Raw genomic sequence first — 22532 nt, 5'->3', positions numbered from 1 at the left:
TGTACAATGTGACCAGCCGTGATTGGACACAGCTGGTAACATAGTAAAGAGCCTACGACAGTAGGCTCTTTACCAAGATCAGAGATGCGGTGTGTCAGTGTGACACGCTGCATCACCGATCGCCGCTCTGCGTGCCGCCCCATATGACGTCCGGTCAGGATAATGCAACCACTTTCCCGCCGTCAATCGCCTATAGGCCGGGCGGGAAGTGGTTAATGACTGGCATAGTACCACTGGATTTGCGTAAAGCCAATGTAGTGCCTATATTTAAAACGGATCAAAGTCTTTACCAAGCAACTATAGACCTGTTAGTTTAACATCCATAGTTGGGAAGATACTGGAGAGTTTATTAAAAGATCATGTATCTGGGTTCTTGCTGGAAAAAAAAATATTTTAAGCAACAGACAGCATGGATTCATGAAAGACAGAAGTTGTCAGACAAATCTGATTTCTTTTTATGTGGAGGTAAGTAAAACCTTGGACAGAGGGGTGGCTGTGGGTGTGGTATACTTGATTTTTGCAAAAGTGTTTGACACATTTCCCTACACTTTCTCTGAATGTGGTCTAAGGTTATCAGTGGTGTACCCCAAGGTTCAGTGTTGGGATCCTTACTTTATAGTATGTTTTTATGACTTAGGGTCTGGGAATAAAAGTACCATTTCATTGTTTGCAGATGACACCAAGTTATGCAGTGGAATAACCTCTTTACAGGATGTCTCCAACTTACAAGCTGACCTCAATGCATTGTTTAATTGGGCAACTATGTGGCAAATGAGGTTTAATGTTTATAAATGTAAAGTTATGCACTTTGGGCAAAGAATATGCATGCATCATACATACTAGGGGGAGTAGAACTGGGGGAATCAATGGTGGAGAAGGATCTGGGGGTTTTGGTAGATCATAAGCATAATAATAGCATGCAATGCCAAGTTGCAGTTTCCAAAGTGAGCAAAATCCTTTCTTGTATTAGGAGAGGCATGGACTGCAGAGAGAGAGAGATATAATTTTGCCCCTGTACAGATCATTAGTAAGACCTCATCTGGAATATGCAGTTCAGTTTTGGGCACTAGTTCCAGAAGGGATATTGGGGAACTTAGATAGTGCAGAAGGGCAACCAAACTGATAAGAGGCATGGAGGAGCCCAGCTATTAGGAAAGATTAGAGGAACTGAATTTATTCTCTCTTGAGAAGAGGAGATTAAGGGAGGATATGATCAACATGTACAAATATATAAGCAGTCCATATAGTGAATTTGGTGTAGAGTTATTCATGGTAAGAACATCACAGAGGACAAGGGGGATAAATTCCTTTATGTCTAGAGGAAAAGAGATTTAATCTCCAAAGACAGAAAGGTTTCTTTACAGTAAGAGCAGTGAAAATGTGGAATAGACTCCCTCAAGAGCTGGTTCTGGCTTGCTCAGTAGATTGTTTAAAAATGGTCTGGATTCTTTCCAATATGTACATAATATAACTGGATACTAATATTTATAGGTAGTTGATCCAGGGCATATCCAATTGCCTCTCGGGGGATCAGAAAGACATTTTTTCCCCTTCTGGAGCAAATTGGATCATGCTTTGCTGTTTTTTTTTTCAATATAAAGCTTTATTGAGAATAAAAAAACAAACATAGGCTTCAAAACATGGTATAAACTGAAGCAAAATGAAAACAGGAATATGCATAACATAGTCTTGCGTAGTTACATCAAGTAATCAAAAGAGTCAAAAGGGCCACACTGTAGTGTAACTGAATTTCACATTATGACTAAGGGTTTAAGCATAGTCCAGGTGTTGCGGTTCTAAGCTCGCAACTACGGCTAGAGGGCCGTCAAAATTAAAAATATTGAGAGAAAGGTGAAGTAAGGTAAAGTGAAAGATTGAACAAGAGGAAGGAGGTGGGAAGGACGGGGAGGTGTGGGGGGGGGGGGGGGGGAGACCACTGAGAACTGTCAGTATATTGTCACTTTGGGATCTTCTGTCAGCTCTAAAAAAAAAAAATTTTTGTAAGAAGAATGAAATGTTAACCAGTTTAGTGAGAGATAAGATTTTTATACGTATTGGATAAGGTAAATTCTGTCCAGGGGCACCACGTTTTGTGAAAGAAAGTATCGTTTTCTTTCTTAATTGCTAAGATCTCTTCCATTTCGTAATTTTTTTTTATTCTATCCAGCCACTCTTTAATAGAGGGGTTTGACTTTGAGTTCCAGTGTATGGGTATAACCACTTTGGCTGCGTTAAGCATGTGTCTAGAGAGGGCTTGTTTATAACTCTTATATGACAGATTGTGTAAATGTAGGAGACAACAAGCAGCATCCATGGTCAAAGTAGTGTTGGTAATGAATCTTATAAGGTGAATCACCTTATTCCAGAATTTTTGTATTAAAGGGCAAGACCACCATAAATGCAAGAATGTTCCTCTATCTTTTAGGCACCTCCAACACCTATCGGAGACCCGCGGTGACCAAGATTTAAGTTGTACTGGGGTAATATACCACTGCGTCAAAATTTTAAACGAGGTCTCCTGAACTTTTGTGCTCAGTGAGCATTTGTGTGTGAAAAAACAAGCCTTCTCCCACATCCTGTCAGATATGGTGCAGTTTAGGTCTTTTTCCCAGATTGATTTATGTTTGTCAGGTATGGTGTTCAAGGTCTGAGATAGCCATTTATATGCCATCGACGTAGTTTTGGAGCATGGTATTTGGTTGACGCAGATCTCTTCTAGGGGAGTCGGAGGTGAGTTTAATTGGAATTTGTCTTTAGAGTTTCTGATGAAATCATGCAATTGTATATAATTCCAATGAGAAATGTTGTAACCTTTAGGTTTTAGTTTGTTAAGTTCGTCCAGAGATAAAAATCTAGAGCAGTTTAAGCAGTCTTTGACACGTAATTGAACCCCTATCTGTGTTGAGTCCGCGGCCTGCATCCTGAAATCCAGACCAGGGACAAAGTCAGGGTTGTTGGAAATGGAGGTCATAGTCCCGTATCTAGTTATTAGGTGGTGACCCGGTGCAATTCGATTGAAAATATTAAGTGTGGTGGAGATTAGTGGATGTTAATTTCTATCGGGTAGTTACAAGGGTTAGACCAGATTAGATTGTGGGCATGGAATCTCGAACAGCCTTTTTCTAGCTCCACCCAATCTTTTTGTTGCGAGCGGCAATGCCAATCTATGACTCTAGTAATGTGAGTCGCTTGGTAGTACCTGTAAAAATTCGGTAGACCTATACTTCCTTGAGGTTTTGGTCTCTTCATTGCCCATAAAAAGTGCCTTTTGATAGTACTTAATTTTCAAAAAAAGCTGTTCGGTACTTTGATCGGGAGCGCGTGAAAAAGATATAATAATCGTGGAAGAATTACCATTTTTAGGATCGCGGCCCTTCCGAACCAAGAAAAGTTCTTGGAGTTCCAGTTCCTAAGATCCTTATTTATAGTTGATAGTAGTGGTGTGAAGTTGGTTTCATATATCGTCTCAATTTTAGAAGTAAGATGTATACCTAAATACTTCAGTGACCTCGATTCCCATTTATATGGACAATTTTCTCGTGTGAGTGATCTAATATTGTCTGGTAGTGAGACATCTAAGGCTTCAGATTTAGAATGATTTACCTTAAAATTGGATAGGAATCTAAATTTTTGAAATTGGAGATTTAGGTTAGGTATAGAGATGTGGGGCTGAGTAATATAGAATAGTAGATCATCTGCATAAGCAGAGATCTTAAATTCCCTTTCTTTAACCATAAAACCATGAATAGCTGGATTGGCATTTATGTGTCTGATCAATGGTTCCAAGGCCAAAATGAATAAGATCGGTGACAAGGGGCAGCCCTGTCTCGTCCCGTTTTTGAGATGAAGGGGAGTAGAAAATGTATTATTTACCTTGACCTTGGCGGTTGGGTTCGTGTATAGAGCCCCGATCCAACCCATCATGTTGTCGCCGAGGCCTAGATGTCGACAGGTGGCAAGGAGATAATCCCATGCCACTCTGTCAAAAGCCTTTTCGGCATCAGTGGATAGGATCATTCCCTGTAAGTTGTTACTTTTAGCTTCATGCAGTAAGTTGAGAGATTTAATAATATTGTCGCGAGCCTCCCGACCTGGCATAAAGCCTACTTGTTCGGGTCCTATTATATGATGCAGGAGAGGTCTAAGTCTGTTTGCTAATACCTTGGCCATAAGCTTAACATCAAGGTTGAGCAAAGAGATAGGCCTATAATTGGCGCACAGCGTCGGATCTTTATCCTTTTTTGGGATGACCGTTATATGAGCTGATAAGAATTCGGTAGAAGGCTTAGTCTTTTTAGAAAGGGCGTTCAAAGCCTCAGTCAGGGGAATGGCCAATATCTGATGTAATGTTTTATAGTATTGGGATGTTAGACCATCCGGGCCCGGGCTTTTACCACATTTTAGGGAAGAGATTGCTTGTTGAATCTCCTCAAGAGATATGTCTTCCTCCATTTTAGCAATGTCTGACTTTGAAAGACGTGGAAGTCCACTGTCTTCCAAGTACTGAGAAATTAGTGTATCTCTCGGCCCAGATAAGCCGGAGGGACGAGTTTGTGGCGGGAGATTGTATAAGCTTTCGTAAAAAGAACGGAAAGATTCCGCAATGAATCTCGGGTCATGGATCCTGTTATTTTGCTTATCTCTCATGAAGGGAATGTGTGAAGCTGCTTGAAGGTCTTTAAGGGCACGAGCGAGGAATTTACTACTTTTGTCACCGTGTTCGTAGTAGATTGCTCTGTTGAAATAAATTGATCTCTTTGTTTTATTATTGAGTAAGTCTGTCAGGGTTTTCCTAGTTTCAGATAGTTCTTCAAATAGAGAGTGGGCCAGTGAGATTTTATGTTGTGCTTCTAGTTTAGAGATTTTGGAGACCAAATCGCCCACCAACTCCTCTTTTTCTTTGTTTTTTTCTCGCGCCAAATTTGATAAACTCTCCCCTTACGACACTCTTGTGTGCTATTTTTTTTTTTTTTTGCCTTCCTGTGGATCAACTGTGGGTAAAGGATTGTGTATACAGGATTATATGTTTTTTTTTCCCTTGTTTGAACTAGATGGACTTGTGTCTTTTTTCAACCAGACTAACTTTGTAACTATGTAACAATGTAAAGAGATAGCACAAAAGTCGTATTTTAACCTTTCCAGCTGATTCGCTTGTTTGAAACTTTAAACTGAATAACTTGTTTGATGACAACTTCATGGTTACAAGAAATTGTACAGTAGTTAGAAGAAAATATTATATATATATATATATATATATATATATATATATATATATATTTATTTAACTTTAGCATCTGTTTTTTTTTCTTTTTTATTCTTTTCATGTTTTTAGCAAAGAAGAAGAAAACACGGGTAGAGGGTTTACACATGTGGGACCGATGTACATCCAATGTATAATGACTCATTGCTTTACACATCACAATTTGGTTCCAGAAAACATTTTGTTTAACATGGATAAAGCACTATAATCGCTCTAGACTAGGGAAGCCCCTTTGCCTCCCCTTCGGCGGGAAGTAGAGGAAATGCAAAATTCAAAATCCTGACCCACAACCAAAAAAGAGTGACTAAAAATCAGATAACCCAATAAGCAAACCAGGTTGAAGCAGGGATTTAGAATGGGACCCCAGTTTGACTCAAGAAAACATGTCCTAGTCCCAATTTCTAGAAAATTGAGAACTTTAGGTCTGCTTTAAAAGGGAAATGCTTGCACATTTATGAAAATACCCCTTAATTAATTTAGGTATTCCTATTTTTTTAATTCAAAGAATGTTCTCTAACAGTCCAAGAAGCAGGTAGGAGGTAAGGCAGTAGCACAGCTGTGAAATGCAGACATTTTTACCATTGTTGCTTAATTCTTTTTCTGATTCCCTAGGATCTTCCGGTGGCTGGGCAGCTGGATAATGCAGGCATCTGTTACTGCTCTGTCAATGTTTCAGACACCATCTTCCCAGCAGATAGAATGGAAATCCTTGAAAAGTCCAACTATAACCTAAGTCTCAGCTTACAACAGGAGATCACAAAGGTACGTATATGTATAGTATATATATATATATATATATATATATATATATATATAGATATATATATTTGCTTGAACTTACACAGCACTTTTGCATACTATAATTTCACATCAGTCCCTGCCCTTCAGAAGCTTACAATCTAAATTCTATATTTGGAAACATAAATCTTGTTTTATTAAACTATATATCAGCCTTTCTCAACCTTTTTACCCTAGAGGAACACTTAAAACAATTTTCAGGTCCCTGAGAACCTTTGCTAAAATTTATTTCTACAGCTTGCAGTATTTTACTGATCAATATTGGTAAGTCAGGCCTAATAATAAAAAACAAATAATGACTAAATCCTACCTAGTGTATGTGTATTGTTGAATCATTTTTTCACACTAAAATGCTCTAAATTAAAATGTAACTTTCAGTAATATAAAGCTTCCATGAAACCATGTTTGAGAATGGCTGTTTTGTACTGTTTGGCACCTTGGAAGTTCCATTCTGGTATTTAGTTTCTAAGTCATAGGTGTAGCACCCTCAAAGGTAGGTGCTAGTGAGAGAGTATAGTTTTTGGCTCTGTCTGCCTATCAGAGGAGCAGCAGGCAAATCTATATTGCTCTCTACTAAGAAAGAGGATACTAGGAAGAGTTTCTGGAAGATAAACTAGTTCATGAAGTCATCTGGAAAAGAGACATAAAACTAAATTCACCTCAGTGGCAAGGTGGACCAACAGCTTGGCTGTACCAAGAGATAGAAGTCCTCAAATCTTGTGCATAGTTAATTCAGAGCATCTCACTATTCCCTTCTCCCATCCCTAATTCATCAATTAACACAAAAACAACTACATACCCCTAGACTGTTTATTGAATGAGCCAAGAAGGAAAGTGGGAGACTGTTAATGTCAAGGTTGCTAATGGTAACCCAGGGGGACCCGTAAGTGTGAGATCCAGCAGTCCTCAAGGGGGCAGTGGCAGTTGGGAAATGACCTTTTCTTTATTACCCATACTTCATTACATAGGGCAGAAGGGTCACTTTAGCATACTTTGTCACTTTTTTTCCGAATTAGCATTAAAATAGAACTATAGGCAAAACCTCTTTTTAAATTTTGGATAGCGTAAGGGAGGGTTATATCCCGTCAGTTTTTTGTGAGGTTAATGTTGCCGTCTGTGTCATACTGGGGAGATTTACCTTCACTTCCTGCTCCATAGCCAAAACAGGAAGTAAAAGGAAATTCCTGTAAATGTTGGGATTCTCTTGGGGCCCCCCATGTCACCAGAGCTAGGGTCCCCATTGGAAGATTTCCCCTCTATTACTGTTTAGGGGACAACCCAAAATGTAGGAATTTCTTTTACTTTCACTTTCAATGATAATGGTAAACAGGACAAATAGGGAAGGTCATGTTAGTAAAAAAAAACATGACAGGTGTTCTAATTCCTCTCCACTGTGTCCAAATATAAAAAAAAATGCCTTTAGTTATATTTTAAAGAGAAAGAAGTAATACACAAAATAGTGACAGGACTCAATCCTCATCTCCTCCTCCTGATTCAGATACCAGACTCACATAAGGATCACAGAGCAATCACATAATTAACATTTCACCCAGGATCACAGTTACATCTGATCTGATAAAATGTATTAAATTCATATAGATACATACATGATTAATTTATAATTTAGGAGCCAAGTGTCACATTAAGCACAATGGCAACATTTTGTGGCATTTGGATTTTCAGCATTAGCTAACTTTGGTTAATTTGTAGATTGGTAAGGATAAGTTTGCTCATATTCTTGTACCGTAAGAGCAAAAAAAATATTTCCAGTTAACAAGAGTACTTTTTTTGGCATAGTAACATAAAGTGCAATTAAACCCTCCCATAAATGTATCCTTGTCTACAAAACAGTAGTCACCAGTAGGCATGTGGATTTTTTTCCCCCCAATACTTATCCCTTTGTCCTCTTTGTGACTTCTGCTTTGTGGTCCTGCGCTATAAACAAAGTACACATCTCCCTGTGATGATGTGGACATCTCATGATGCCTTGCTGTTCCTGTAGATTCTAAACTGTACATGATGGCATCTTTTGCATTGGCACTTCAGCTTTGAGTCCAAAGGAAGCACAAATCCTGGGGTAACGACATTGCTGTTGCTTATGGTCACCGTAGGACCAGAATACAAGATACTGGCAGGATCACTAGGTAAATAAAAATGAGGATCATAAAAAATAAGGACCAAAGAATGGTGCCACTGAAACGAGAGGAAGCTAAGCTACTAATTAATTTTGTTTTTATTTCAATGTTTCAATACGAGTGTAACTAAAAAACATTTTTTTTTTACATTTTGGATAGAGTGGAGAGGGATTAGAACACTTGTCAGTTTTTATGTCTATCTGTGCCCCCCGTTAGGGAGGTTTACCCTCCCGTTTGTCCTGTTTACCAGTGTAGCACCCTGGTCCTAAACTAGGACTACTATGTATATTTAGTTTCTGGCTGGGCTGTAGACAGCTCAGATTGATTGTACATTTTATATCTGGTCTTTCCCTAAGCTCAATAAAGTTGTGCATTTCTCACTGCCGCTAGTAGGTGCTACTGGTACCACAGACCAGTATGAGATAGTACAACTAGGTTGACTTATGAATATTTATTTTTCTTTCAGCCAGCCCAACATGGTGTTCTTGAACACTGGTGCATTCTGGGATAGGATATATATTTGGGTGGGGCACGTGCTGCTGAAGTGAGCTCTGCAAGTAGGCCCAGTAGCCTGTTTGGGGCCTACTAGCCCTGAGATGGTCCTTAGGCTGTCTTGCCCGGAGTGGAAGGAGCCAATCCAAATAGAGAAGATCAAGGGGAGGACCCTTGCTGGAGAGAGCCAAGATGAATGCTGGTCTCTCAGGAGGGCCTGGTGACTCGTTTGGAGGACACACCTACATCTAATATGTGCTTACAGCATTGCCGTGTTGGGTTAAAGGTTCTGACATTGTGAAGCTGAATCTTGTTCTACATCTGAAAATGTGTTTGCAGTATCTCCGGGTCTGCTTAATGGTTCAGGTACTGTGAAGCTGTACTTTTGCTGGATCCAATGAGTCCATGCTACTGGTATCCGAGACCCCTAACTCTCTCTCATACTACCTTCTTTCGAGTTCCACATTAAAGCTTTGAAAAGATCAAAAAAATGACTGGTGCCCAATTTCTGTTCAAAACTCCCCATTATAGCTATTGACTCAGTCCTGGGGTAAATGCTAGCGGCCACCTCCTCTGGAGGTCAGGGGGGAGCTACATTTTTGGTGCCTGCTACATTTTTGCCGCCCAACATGGGGCCTGGTGGAATGTATTTGCCATTGCCCTAGCAACCAACTGCAACTAAGTAATTTCGCCATAGCACCATGGGGATTGTGAACTGTGACATCAAGTAAAGCCCTAGAGACTGTTTCCAAAATGCTACACCATTATCATCTAAAGTGGAAGTAAAAGAAAATCCCAAATTTTGGGTTGACTACAAAACAATAATAGTAGGGAAACCTTATAAAGGGGACACTTGTTCTGGTGACACTGTGGGATTCCCTCACTTTGGAGGGGTATTCTCTAATTTCATGTTTTGAGTATGGGACAGGAAGTGAAGAGAATTCTCCATTATGGGACACAGATCCCCCCAAAAAACCTGGCAAGGGTTATAACTCTCATCCCAAATGAAAAAAAATGCCTTTAGTTACCCTTTAACCACTTGCTGCACAATCAGGTACATGTACTGGCTGCAGCTGTCAGCCATAACACTGTTATTATTTTTTTAGAGCCAGTGTAGCTCTGCAATGTAAAAGCAATCCTAGCAGCCAATTACCTGCTGGATTGCTTTTACAGGTGGTAGAATTTTTAAAGTGTGGCCTATGGAGATTTGGAAGTATTGTAGTTTGTGTCCATTCCACGAGACTGCGCAATTTTAAATGTGAAATGTTAGGTATCAAATTCAATTATGTGTAATGTGTAATTTTTTTTTTTTTTTTAAATGTGTTTGAAATGACCACCATTTTTTCTTTAGGGCCTCTGCTAATATATATATATATATATATATATATATATATATATATAATGTTTGGGGGTTCTAAGAACTTTCTAGCAAAAAATACTAGTTTATACATGTATACAAAAAGTGTCAGAATAGGTCTGGTCTTCAAGTGGTTAAGGAACTTTTATGGGAAGAAATATCTTTAATAGTTAAAAGAGTAATACGAACGAGTATATGTGAAAAATAATTGCATATGAGGTCCCACCACTGTCTACCACTGTCTACCACTGTCTACCTACTGCAGCCATTTCGAGAGGGTCTCTTGCTTACCTTTGGATTCTCATTTCATTTACTTTACACTACAGAGGGTACAAAAAGAAAAGTGAGATTCTATCACTTGGCTATATAATAGTGGCAGCTGAGCCAACTGGAGAAACTCTGGTAAATCTTGAAGCCACTTACCAAATATAAGAATTTGGTGTTAATTAAGCTCAATAATGTGTTTATGTGCAACATAACAGGACGTAGTTCAGAATTAATACCACACTTTGGTTTCTCTTCCATAATTCATCCTGCATTGGCCAGCTTCAATCCTACCAAAGAAAAATAGATGTGCACATTGAAATGATGAGGAACTTGACAAGAAGAGTGCAAATCATGGAAATGGGAGGAATAGCCTACACTGAACTGGATTTTGAACTTATAAAGGCAGAGATCACACAAATGGAGGCCATAGTGGTGGAGCTCCGAACTTCACTTAATGGGTCTAATGAGAAAGTTGAAGCACTCTATGCTGAGGTAGGTGATATTTGCTCTATACCCAGTTTAATGAGCCCCTGATGTAAAAGTGTTCAGTTCAAATGTCATATATTTACTTCAATCGTGTTGGCAACGCCTTATAGTACTTTATAGAGACTTGTGGCTACTATAATGGATCTACAGTATATTTCTGAGCACCAATTAAAAGTTGGACAGCAATTTATAACATATCCAAAATAATTTGATACATTGCAGATATAGTGGCTGCATTTTTCAGTTTTCTGACAAATTTTCTCAGTTGTTGATTATGTGCAGTATGACGTGACTTCCTGTGAGATGAAAAAAAAGCACATGAACCTTACCTTGATTGTGAAACTTCAAGTCTCATAATTCCACCATGAAATGGAGATGAACTAAGAATGACATGTTGGGAGTCCAATGTGAATGACACCCCTATTTTTTACCTCTTCCATGGTTGGTGCAGAAAACGGAACTACTACTACATAATACATGCAGGGAACTCAAAGGAATAATTGATGCTTTCAACAGGTCAGATGGAGGAACAACCCATACACTATGGTTGCCAATATTTAAAACAAAAAATTCCAGGGACACCTTTTTTGCTGAGTATCTAGCAAGGCACTGTAGGCAGATAATGTACTTTAGTTAGGAGCTGGGTATTAATTTAACATTTTCATGGTTCTACAAAATAATTTTGTCAGCCTATTGCTAAATTATGGCAACCCAACAGCTCTTCCAGAGAATACGTTTTGGCATTAAAATATTTTAAAAAACATTTTAGGCATTCACAATTCTGCAGAGTAATGTGACACCTGCTGTGTCTGCTGATGGGTTGAAGATTTTTGTAGGTGTCTTGTGTAATAAAACTAGTTAGAAGGCATTACACTGTGGCAAATTGCCCTTGCAGTCCTCAGTTGCCTGTGCACTCCAGTTTGCTGCAAGGTCCTCTGAAGCACCATTTTTTTCCAATGGCTGACACAGGTTTACTTCTACTCAGTTCAAGAGCTGGCTCAGACTTACCATGCATGTACAGTAACCCTCAGCAAACCTGATGCTGTGATCCTGGGACACAGTCTGAAACAGAGCTGTTGACTAAAAACTAAGACTGTCTCGGAAAATCAAGGACAGCTGGTATGTACTGGATGCTTATAGTCACCACATTACCACCCCCACCCTTTGCAGCCTTATAGTTACCACATCTGTCCCTCCCCCACCCTCCCTCAGCAGCCATTTAGTAACCACATCACCCTCTGCACCCTTATAGTTATCACATGAACCCTCTTAGTCACCCCATCATACATCATCATCACACCCTCAGTGGCCATACTGTGATCACCTCCCGCCCTCAGAAGCCACATAGTCACCACAGCCCCCCACACTCTTAGCAGTCATATAGCCACCACCCCCCCCTCCCCTCCTTATGAACATTATAGTTACCACACTTGGCTTATAGACAACTTATAGACATCATAGACATCATATCACCACTAGGGATGATCGAACTTTTGAAAAGTTCGGTTCGACCAGAACACCCGAATTTCCCGAAAGTTCAGTTCGGATTCCAGAACCCGATTGAAATCAATGGGACCCGAACTTCGGGAATCAAAAAACACAATTTTGAAGCCCTAAAACCTAATAAATGCCCCTAAAAAGTGCCTAGGGTTCTGGGTCATGCCCCAGGGACTATGAATCAGGCAAAAAAAAGTTCTTAAAAATTTTCGTTTTTGATAGAGAGCCAATTATTGAAAAAAAAAAAAAAAAAAAAGAAGATATTTCTTTGGATTTAGTGTCGGGGGGGGGTCTAAAAAGTGTACCTGTGAAGTGTCAGCTCTGTAGCATGTCCAGAACCAGAATTATAGCAACTGTGCAATGTGAAAATCGCCTGCAAGACGCACACTGCTATGCGACCCAAAGTTGTCGCTAAATAAAGCAGATGTGTGTGACACAGAGTAGCAAAGACTTTTGCAGTGGACTTAATGCTCACAACAAGAACAGCCGTTAACTTGTCACTGAGGCTTTATCAATTGTGCGATGTGAAAATCACCTGCAAGATGCACACTGCGTCCCAAAGTTGCAGGTCTTGCAGGTGATTTTCACATTGCACAGTTGATAAAGCCTCAGTGACAAGTTAACGCTTGTTCTTGTTGTAAGCGTTAAGTCCACTGCAAAAGGCTTTGCTACTCTGTGTCACACATATCTGCTTTATTTAGCGACAACTTGGGTCGCATAGCAGTGTGCGTCTTATAAAGCAGATGTGTGTGACGCAGAGTAGCAAAGCCTTTTGCAGTGGACTTAATGCTTACAACAAGAACAGGCGTTAACTTGTCACTGAGGCTTTATCAACTGTGCGATGTGAAAATCACCTGCAAGACGCACACTGCTATGCGACCCAAAGTTGTCGCTAAATAAAGCAGATGTGTGTGACGCAGAGTAGCAAAGCCTTTTGCAGTGGACTTAATGCTTACAACAAGAACAGGCGTTAACTTGTCACTGAGGCTTTATCAACTGTGCAATGTGAAAATCGCCTGCAAGACGCACACTGCTATGCGACCCAAAGTTGTCGCTAAATAAAGCAGATGTGTGTGACACAGAGTAGCAAAGCCTTTTGCAGTGGACTTAACACTCACAACAAGAACAGGCGTTAATTTGTCACTGAGGCTTTATCAACTGTGCGATGTGAAAATCACCTGCAAGACGCACACTGCTATGCGACCCAAAGTTTCAGGTCTTGCAGGTGATTTTCACATCGCACAGTTGATAAAGCCTCAGTGACAAGTTAACGCCTGTTCTTGTTGTAAGCGTTCAGTCCACTGCAAAAGGCTTTGCTACTCTGCATCACACATATCTGCTTTATTTAGCGACAACTTTGGGTCGCATAGCAGTGTGCGTCTTATAAAGCAGATGTGTGTGACGCAGAGTAGCAAAGCCTTTTGCAGTGGACTTAATGCTTACAACAAGAACAGGCGTTAACTTGTCACTGAGGCTTTATCAACTGTGCGATGTGAAAATCACCTGAAAGACGCACACTGCTATGCGACCCAAAGTTGTCGCTAAATACAGCAGATGTGTGTATCGCTGAAATGTATTTTGCACAATAGCTGACTAGCAAGCACGTATACCTGCTGTAGATATATCAGCAGTGCAACGTGCTCACTAGACGGAACCCTGACACTTAAAACTCTACCTACAAAAACTAGATTATTGAATCTAACTATAGTGGTATATAGTACCCTAACTACACTGCATATCCCTTTCCTCACGCTAAAAGAACAGCTCCATACAGCAGAAGATAATTTCTAACTGACACTGTCCCTTTAATTTTTTTTTTTTTCTAACTCAAACAGCACAATCGCTGTATTTCTACCTACACTGACAATCTTTCTGTAAGCTGACTGCTCTTCTGCTGATCTGGAGCTTTACAAGCAATCGGCTATGCAGCAAACGTTGTTTAACACAGCAGAAGAAACACAAATGCTTCCAGTCTCTTCCAAAGCCTCTGTATTACAGTGCTAGAGGTTAGGTGGGGCTATGTTATATACTGGGGGGCGTATTCACTCCTGATTGGCCTCTGGTCCCCGTAGTCACTCCAATCACGTTCCTAGCAGACTCCTGCCCCCTCATTGGCTTTTACTGACGTTTCTGGGCCAATCACGGGCTTTTAAAGCCCACTTCCTGTCCCATTGCATTTTGGGCGGTTCGGGTGACCCGAATTCCGAACTTTTACCGCAAAAAGTTCGAAATTCGGCCGAATTTCGAACACCCAATGTTCGGGTCAAACAGATGGTCAACCCGAACCGTTCGATCATCCCTAATCACCACCACCTACCCTTAGCAGTTTTATAGTGCAGTTGAGCTGCATTTATACCCACACACCCAAATGCCCCTTCTTAGCCTGCAAAGGCAGCGGGGCAGGAATGTGCAAGTGTCAATTAGAAAAATAAAAATGATTCCTTTGTGGGGAGTGTAAAAAGTTTAGAATGTTGTCAATCTTTTATTATACTAACTAATAAAAAGACGCAGAGTCCATTCAAACCCTCCAAATAAGGGGAATGGTTTTACTAATAAAGCATGTCACCGCTCCGTCCAGTGGGACCGGGTACCTCAACAACAAATAAACTACCAAATAGCAGAAATTGAGATCTCCAATGGAGAATACTCTAAAGAATAGTTGTAAATGAGGACCATCAACGATGTAAAATGCAGAAATGTAATAAATTGCTGGCATAAAGTGAAATTTACAAAAAGTGGTGGTAAAAAACACCCCAGACAACCAATGGACAACACAAAACAACCTTGTCTAGACAAGCACATAAAACGGGCCCCTGACGCACACGAATACATTCCAATCAAAAATTCTCATTGAGCATATCAAAAAATTATGAGTTCATGGCTGCATGGAAAATTTTCCGAAGGGGGCTTCCCAGTGTATTAAACACATGGATTAATACTGACATGGACACAGTACATATGCAAAGTGAGATAAAGCCGCCTCTACAGCCAGGGCAGGAGCGGGTATCCAGAGAATGGTTTTCAAAATGACTGGTGTATTGGAACTGAATTCCACTTAAAGGTCATGGCTGAAACAGCAGTAGGTAGGACCATATACAGAGAATAGATATCTCATTGTTTCCTCAGCAATATCAGTCCTATCACCAGATTTAAACGAACAAGTATCCTTGATGGTAGATAGAAGCCCCAGTTCAGGGTAGAATTCTCAACAGGACTAGAAGGGAATAGACCAGTCTCAGTGTAGTCACAAGGAATCAGTCTTAGCCAACAAGGGATACCATCGAGTAAGCGTGTTGCATCAGGGAACTCATGGAGTGACTCATCCGTCTTGCGAGCCCGACCGCTCTACTCATTGGAGGTAGTAAGTCCCCGTTCGGTGTCACCAGAAGTCCATCCTAGAGGGCAATTGGGCCGATTTGTCCAGAGGGCCGGTAGCCAGGTACTGGGAGTTGCTCACTGCCATAGGCATTGTAATCCAGCATCCGGAGGTCCGGAAGCTGTTGGCGTGGAACGTAGTGTGGAACGCAGGGTCCGTTCGCGCTGATTACGTCAACGCATTTCGCATACGTCAAATACGCTTCGTCAGGACTTACAGACGTTGTTTACTTCCTTTTTTTTTATAGTGAGAACAGGCACACCTGATTTCAATTGAATGTAGTAACATCATTGTATAGCGGCATCTTGTGGTGAAGGCCATGAACTGTTTTTACATCTTGAGGACTAGATGCCAAATCTAACAGTCACAATGCTTATAGCATATTTTGTTATTTTCATTCCTCATCATAGTAGTTCAAAAATGAAGTTAAGAAAGGAAAATGGCATTTGTGGGGGAGAAAAGTGGATTGTTTAGCATCAAAGTGGGGGGAAAAAAATGAAAAATTGGTTATACTCAGAAAAGACACAGACCAGAGACAGAGTCAATAATAATAGTCAGAGACTAGTCAACACACATTCCCATAAATCCTCCGACTATCCATTTGGGAAGGAGCCCAGAGCAGAGTGAGAGAGAACAAGGAGAGCCCAAGAAATCATGGTTCCAAAAATATTTTCAGGTTCATCTCTGTGTTTAACCCTCTAGGTGTAAGAGTATTAAGCCTGAAAATCCATAACTTTTCTTTCTTCAATAGAACTTTGTCGAAGTCTCCTCTCCTGGGAGGCAATTGGAGGGTCAGGAAGCCTTTAATTCTCAGGCCCTTAGGATTACCTCCATGGGTCTCTGCAAAGTGTAGGGCCAGGGGGGGTTCCTCCCTGAGTCTAATACTTTTTAGATGTTCCCCAAATCTCACTCTCAGCCGGCGTTTGGTTTTCCCCATGTCTAACTTTTTACACACGACCATTCAGCAATGTATAAGGTCCTGGTAGTGGCACAGTTTATAAACTGTCTAATCTCGTAGTTATTTAAGCCACTTGAGTGAGAGAAAGTATTAGTTTTATCAGCATAGCTATACATGTTACAATGACCACATGCATACATTCCTTTAAGGGTGGGGAGGTCAGTCAACCAATTTCTATTAGTTTTTTTGGAACTCTGAATGTACCAACAGGTCATTCAGGTTTGTTGATCATTCGGCCACCATCAGTGGTTTTGGCCCCACAATTTCCTTGTTTCTCGGATCTAGTCAAGATATGCCAGTGGTCATTGAACATTTCTGATGTCTTCCCATTGTACCCCATATTTGGTGATGATTCTCAAGGGGGCATTTTGTTTAGCGACCTCTATTTGTTTAGGGGTAAGAAGATCCTTCCTAGTTCTCCTGCCAGCTAGACTCCTAGCCCTTCTCAAAGTTCTATGGGAATATTCCCTCTCTCTAAAACGTCTATATAAATTATCTGCCTCACGCTGATAGTCCTCATGGCTAGTGCAGTTTCTTTTAATTCTCAAAAACTGCCCCACGGGTATACCCCTGATCAGGGATTTTGGGTGATGACTATCGGCGTGAAACAGAGTGTTCGCCGCTGCTTTTTTAGTCTACTATATAGGTGAGATGGAAATTCCGGTTATTTTGATTGAGTTCATTTATGAACACCTCAAGTTTTGTAACCATGTCGTCCCATACCATGAGTATGTTGTTAATGTACCTCAGCCATGCCAAGGTATGGCTGAGGTACATCAAGGAAGCATACACCACTTCCTCCTCCCACCACCCTAGGTGTAAACAGGCATATGACGCCCATGGCAGTGCCCCTTATTTGTTGGTAGTAGGTACCCAGAAACTGGAAGTAGTTGTTTCTAAGTGCCAGTTCCAAGAATTCCATTAGCAATTCATTTTGTGGCCCCAATAAAGGAAACTTGGTCTCCTCTTTTATTATAGCCTGTTTCCCTGTTGAAACAGAGATTTCCCCATGCTTACTGTCCCAATAAATGCAGAGGAAGAGATTGGAAATTTCCTCTGCGTGAAAACAATGAAAACCTGATATATGTTTTATTCAAAACTAGAAAAATTATCTGAAGTTCCATTTTAACTGTGAATGTAAAAGTATATCCTTTAGGATAAATTATCTAGTTATAAAGTGCAGCATAAAAAATCTTCCAGAAATCCAGACACCACCATTTATAAATGCAAATGATAAATCTCATTGGTTTCTTTCATTCCATGATTGGAGGGCAATTCAGGAGCCCAAAGGACTAATTATAAGCCTACAGAACTGGAGGGAACTTTGTGATTTTTTTTTATCCAGCCTATTGTACATCTTGTAAATCAGCTTATCCTTTACTATAATCTTAGGTTCACAACATCTCTGTCATCGTTAACCAACTGGAAAAGTATGATAAGAACAATGTCTTGGCAGTGCGAAGGGATATTGTTTCCTTACAAAAACGTTTAGAGGAATGTAAGCATAATCAGACAAAGCAGACACAGCAGTCACCTTTTCAAGTAGAGTACGGTAAGTTTGGCATTTACTTGGTGCTGTCCAGGCAGACAGCTAAATACAAGGATGAAATACATATACGGGAGATGTTTTATCTGTCAAAAAATTTGTATTTCTGTCTATTTTTTCCATCCAGAATATAAAACCAGGCTAAAGACCTGACTTTTCTCTACTGCAGATAAGTTAAACATGTCTTGCCCCCCACCCCACCCGCAGGCTGTGATTGGACAGTGAACGAGAAGCAGTAGACCAACAAACGCAATTCATTGTCATTCTGATCCCTCCTGTTATCAACAAGCACCTTCTTAGCACATGATCATACCCAGTTGGCTCATTGTGATGTTTCTCCAATTCCTAATTTGAACATATTTTTGTAAGGCTCCAAGTCACCCTCCCAGTCCTTTACTTACCTCTTTATTAAAATGATATTAAAGCCTTGCTTTTTCTGTTTTAAACAAACATGTTATACTTACTTGCTCTGTGCAGTGGTTTTGCAAAGAAAAGCCATAACCCTCCTCTTCTTAGGCCCTCATCTGTGCTCCAGGCCCCTCCCTCTGGCCAAGTGCTACCACAGCAAAGAAGCTTGCTATGGGGGCACCCGAGCAGGCTTGCTCCTGAGCCGCTGCTCCATGTGTCCATTCACACACAGAGCGCTCCTTCCTCATTGGCTCACTGGCTGTGATTTGCGCTAGCCAACGGATGGACGATCTTAGATCTTCTATCGAAAAGGTCTCAAGACCTGAGGTTGATCTGAGGTTTGAAATGCAGAAACTGGGGATGATCTGAGATCTAAAGGCACACATTTTATAACTGTTCTGAGATCTTTATGTGACACTGTGGTCCTCACTAGAGCTCCAGGCTGGAGAGGGGCAGGAGCAGCTGGCTTCATCTCCCAACCACACGCTGAGAGTCAGAGCCAGCTCTCAATCGGTGGATTCGGACAATGTAGTTGGGCTCTATAACGTCAGCTGATAGCAACAATAGTCCGATGTTAGCCAATTCTGGATCACAGGAGTGCAAAAGTAAGTTCACTCCTGTGACTCAGAAGAGAAGTATGGCCCTACTATCTTTTAACTTTGCATATTAGAGCCTCTTGTATTTCAGGGTTCCCAGGGAACACAATATGTGTTTGAAGGAATGTACAGGTTCCTTTCACTTGCAACAGTTATATAACATTTTATAAAAACAACACCTTTATTTAAGCATTTAATATTTTAAAAGCATTAGACACCTTTGTTTTAACACATTCATGCTTACTCCAGAAAAAGTTAATTTCCTCCCTTGCAGAGAGACTGCCCCACACTGCAAGGGATAAATGCTTGTTTAGGTCTAGGGGATGGGAAAAGCACTTTTATTTACCAAATCCACAGCTCCCCAGCAGCTGGCACTCTCCTATGCTCTGGCAGCGGACTGTTTCTCACTATCGTTATTTCCATTGTCAGGCTATAGGCCATGCATTAGTTTTCATGACATCATGGGCATCTGCCCTAGAGCATAGGAGAGTGGAAAATGGAGTACCTAAAACTGCTTTTCCTGCTCCCCTAGATGTAAATAAGCATTTAATCCTTGCAGTGCAGGGGAAGCCTACTGCAAAGGGAGATTTTTACTTTCCCTGAAGTTCAGTTTTAAATAAAAGTGTTTTTTTTTTATTATGTATACAATACAATCATACATTATATTATTTGTTCTTCTGTATATCCTTAGTGCTTATTACCAGTGTTTAGTATCAGAAGGGACTCAGTATTGAGTCCTTGATGTCATGGTAAGGGCTTTATGTCTTTTAAAATCTGTAATTAAGGTAGGAAAACCATTTTTAACATCTTTGGAAAACCTATGGCAACACAATAAACAACATGTGCACAGCTAATATTGTGATGTTCCAACTTGCAGGCTCCTGTGAACATGGTGGGATCGTTAACATTAGCAAACCACTTGTGGTCCAGCTGAACTGGAGAGGATCCAACTACAAAGCTGGTGGATGGGGCAAAGACTCATTTTTTAGATCAACTGAAAAGGGATACTGGGTGTCTATGCTTGATGCACCGCATTACTTCAGTAGTGTACGGCTATACAACTCCTATGATGACCTTCTGCTATACAAAAACTACCAAGATAAAACTGTATCCGGTTATGGCACTGGAGCTGGAATGATATTGTATAACAATTCATTGTATTATAATTGCCACAATAGTAAAGAAATTTGCAAGCTTAACATGAGCACAAACAAGTTAGAGCGTAAGACCCTCCCAAATGCAGCCAACAATAATAGATTCCCCTATTCTTCTTCTTCGTATCAAGACATAGACATGGCTGCTGATGAAAATGGCCTTTGGGTTCTTTACTCAACAGAAGAAGCTCATGGAAATACAGTCATTGGAAAGCTAAATTCCATTACTCTTGAACTGATAAAAACATGGACCACCACAATCTACAAACCTAGTATGTCCAATGCTTTTATGGTGTGTGGGATCATGTATGCCACACGAGTAGTCAACACTCGACAGGAAGAGATATTTTACATGTATGACACCAACACTGAAAAAGAGGCTAGACTAAGCATTCTGATGGACAAGATGACTGAAAACATTCAAAGTTTATCCTACAACCCCAATGATCACAAGCTGTATGTAATGAGTGAAGCCTATGAAACCGAGTATAAGGTGTTCTTTAAATCTCTCTCAAAGCAGAAACTCTTTTAAAAAAAAGCGATCAAATCCCTGCCTGAAAAAGATACATTTGTAAAGCACAGAGGTATGCTTTATAAATGTGGCCATATCTTTGCTGGCTGTGGAGTGCCAAAGTCATTGGAGCACTATTAAAATGAATGAGTAAAAAATCAAAAGGGGTGAGCCTGGTCATGTCACTGGACAGGATCTCCTTCCATCACATAGATTTTCTGCAGGCTGCGGTATGGATTAACCTTGTAGTGCATACCATAGTGCAGATAGAGATAAACACTTTTCATTATAAATGAACCTGAAGAGCTTTGTGCCTAGATATGTTACACACTCTCTCACCTTCACTAGTAATTTTAAATGTTTAATTTGCCTAATGGTATGCATTGATCAAATGTATTTTTTTAGAAGGGCACCACTCCTTGAGAGTGGAAGGGTCCTCAGTAATGTCCATCCAAGCATGCTGCTTACTCTTCCTTGTCCAGTCAAAGGTTAGGTAGGGTCCTGGATTAGAATTTAGTTTAGTCTTCAGGACGTTCCAGGACAGACTGTAATTTTTGGCAGGGGTGTCAGGATTCTAAAACTATAAAAATCTCTCTTATCAAAAGTCTTTCTTAAGTAACACAGTCCACCTTGAGTTCAACATTATTTTATAGTTTAAAATGTATCTAAATACTAGACTTGAGTATCACATGCATACTATTTATTTTAGATGGAATCATTACCTAATTTCTGTTTGATTTTGGCTAATGTAAATGTTTATATATGACTGTAAAGCAAAATAATCATTAAATTCTTATCTCATTCAATTGTCTAGTCGTGTTCCTCATCCATTAGTGTCATTCATTTTGTATAGGAGTTCTTACATTTTATTTCTTGGTAGGATAATAGGAATTCCTGCAGCTGGGACTCTAAGTCATGTTTCCATGTTCCAGGAATTTCTGAAGGAATTTCTGAAGGATTCCTTTTCACCAGAAATTATTTTGTATCAGACAATTAGCAGTCCCACCCAAAACAGATCATAACATACATTTTATCAATTGCCCAGCTTTTCTATCATTATAATATTGTGTAATGATCCCTTAGAGCCCATCCACTCCACTTCTCTGTAGTAACATACTACATGCCTTGGTGTGCTGTGTTGCCATTCAGTGTAAATGGCATACCAATGCTCTCTTGTTGCTGCACAGTAACACACTATCATGTGCTGATGTTGTAGTGTTTTTCCCATGCATCCATTTAACTAGACTGCCTTAACACAACATGTGTTTTTTTTTTTTTTTATTATTATGGCAAAGCATCTTCGATACAAGTCAAGTAGTCTCAACAAATTTACCAAACTTATCAGGGATACAATAAGACAACAAATAGTCGGCATATACCAATTACCAAAGACCAGGAACGGATGAGACCAATGAATATGTTTGTAGACTGCATGTATACAGCTCTGCATATACTACAGGTTCTAAATCAGTAAATTCAGGGGACCTTAAGGCCCAAGAGTAAACATATCAAAGTTATCAGTGAAATGATAACTATTAAAACTAATATTAATAATATTAGTAATATTATAAGTAAATACAGAAATAAAAGAAAACAGATATGCTGGCATATTTAACACTAATTCATCATTCGTTTCATCATCGACCAGTATTATCATTTAACTCATAACTTCCAAGGAGTCTACCGATTTT

The 22532-nt window shown here is 40.0% G+C and overlaps 1 protein-coding gene across 1 annotated transcript in view; it reads left to right on the top strand.

Moving 5' to 3' along the window:
• Positions 1–21241, top strand: part of LOC309559628 (olfactomedin-4-like) — a gene marked incomplete at its 5' end in the record, with an annotated part of 34395 nt that extends 13154 nt beyond the window's left edge. The window contains 5 exons of the mRNA XM_082262965.1: positions 5873–6022; positions 10589–10801; positions 18019–18178; positions 20054–20963; positions 21160–21241. Coding sequence (XP_082119091.1) covers positions 5873–6022; positions 10589–10801; positions 18019–18178; positions 20054–20862 — 1332 coding nt within the window. The 3' untranslated portion in view covers positions 20863–20963; positions 21160–21241. The remainder of the gene's footprint in view (positions 1–5872; positions 6023–10588; positions 10802–18018; positions 18179–20053; positions 20964–21159) is intronic.
• Between the last annotated feature and the right edge of the window lie 1291 nt (positions 21242–22532).

This window comes from Pelophylax lessonae (genome assembly GCF_965119305.1).
Source record: "Pelophylax lessonae genome assembly, chromosome: 7".
NCBI lineage: Eukaryota > Metazoa > Chordata > Amphibia > Anura > Ranidae > Pelophylax > Pelophylax lessonae.
This window is presented reverse-complemented; position numbering and strand designations above follow the sequence as displayed.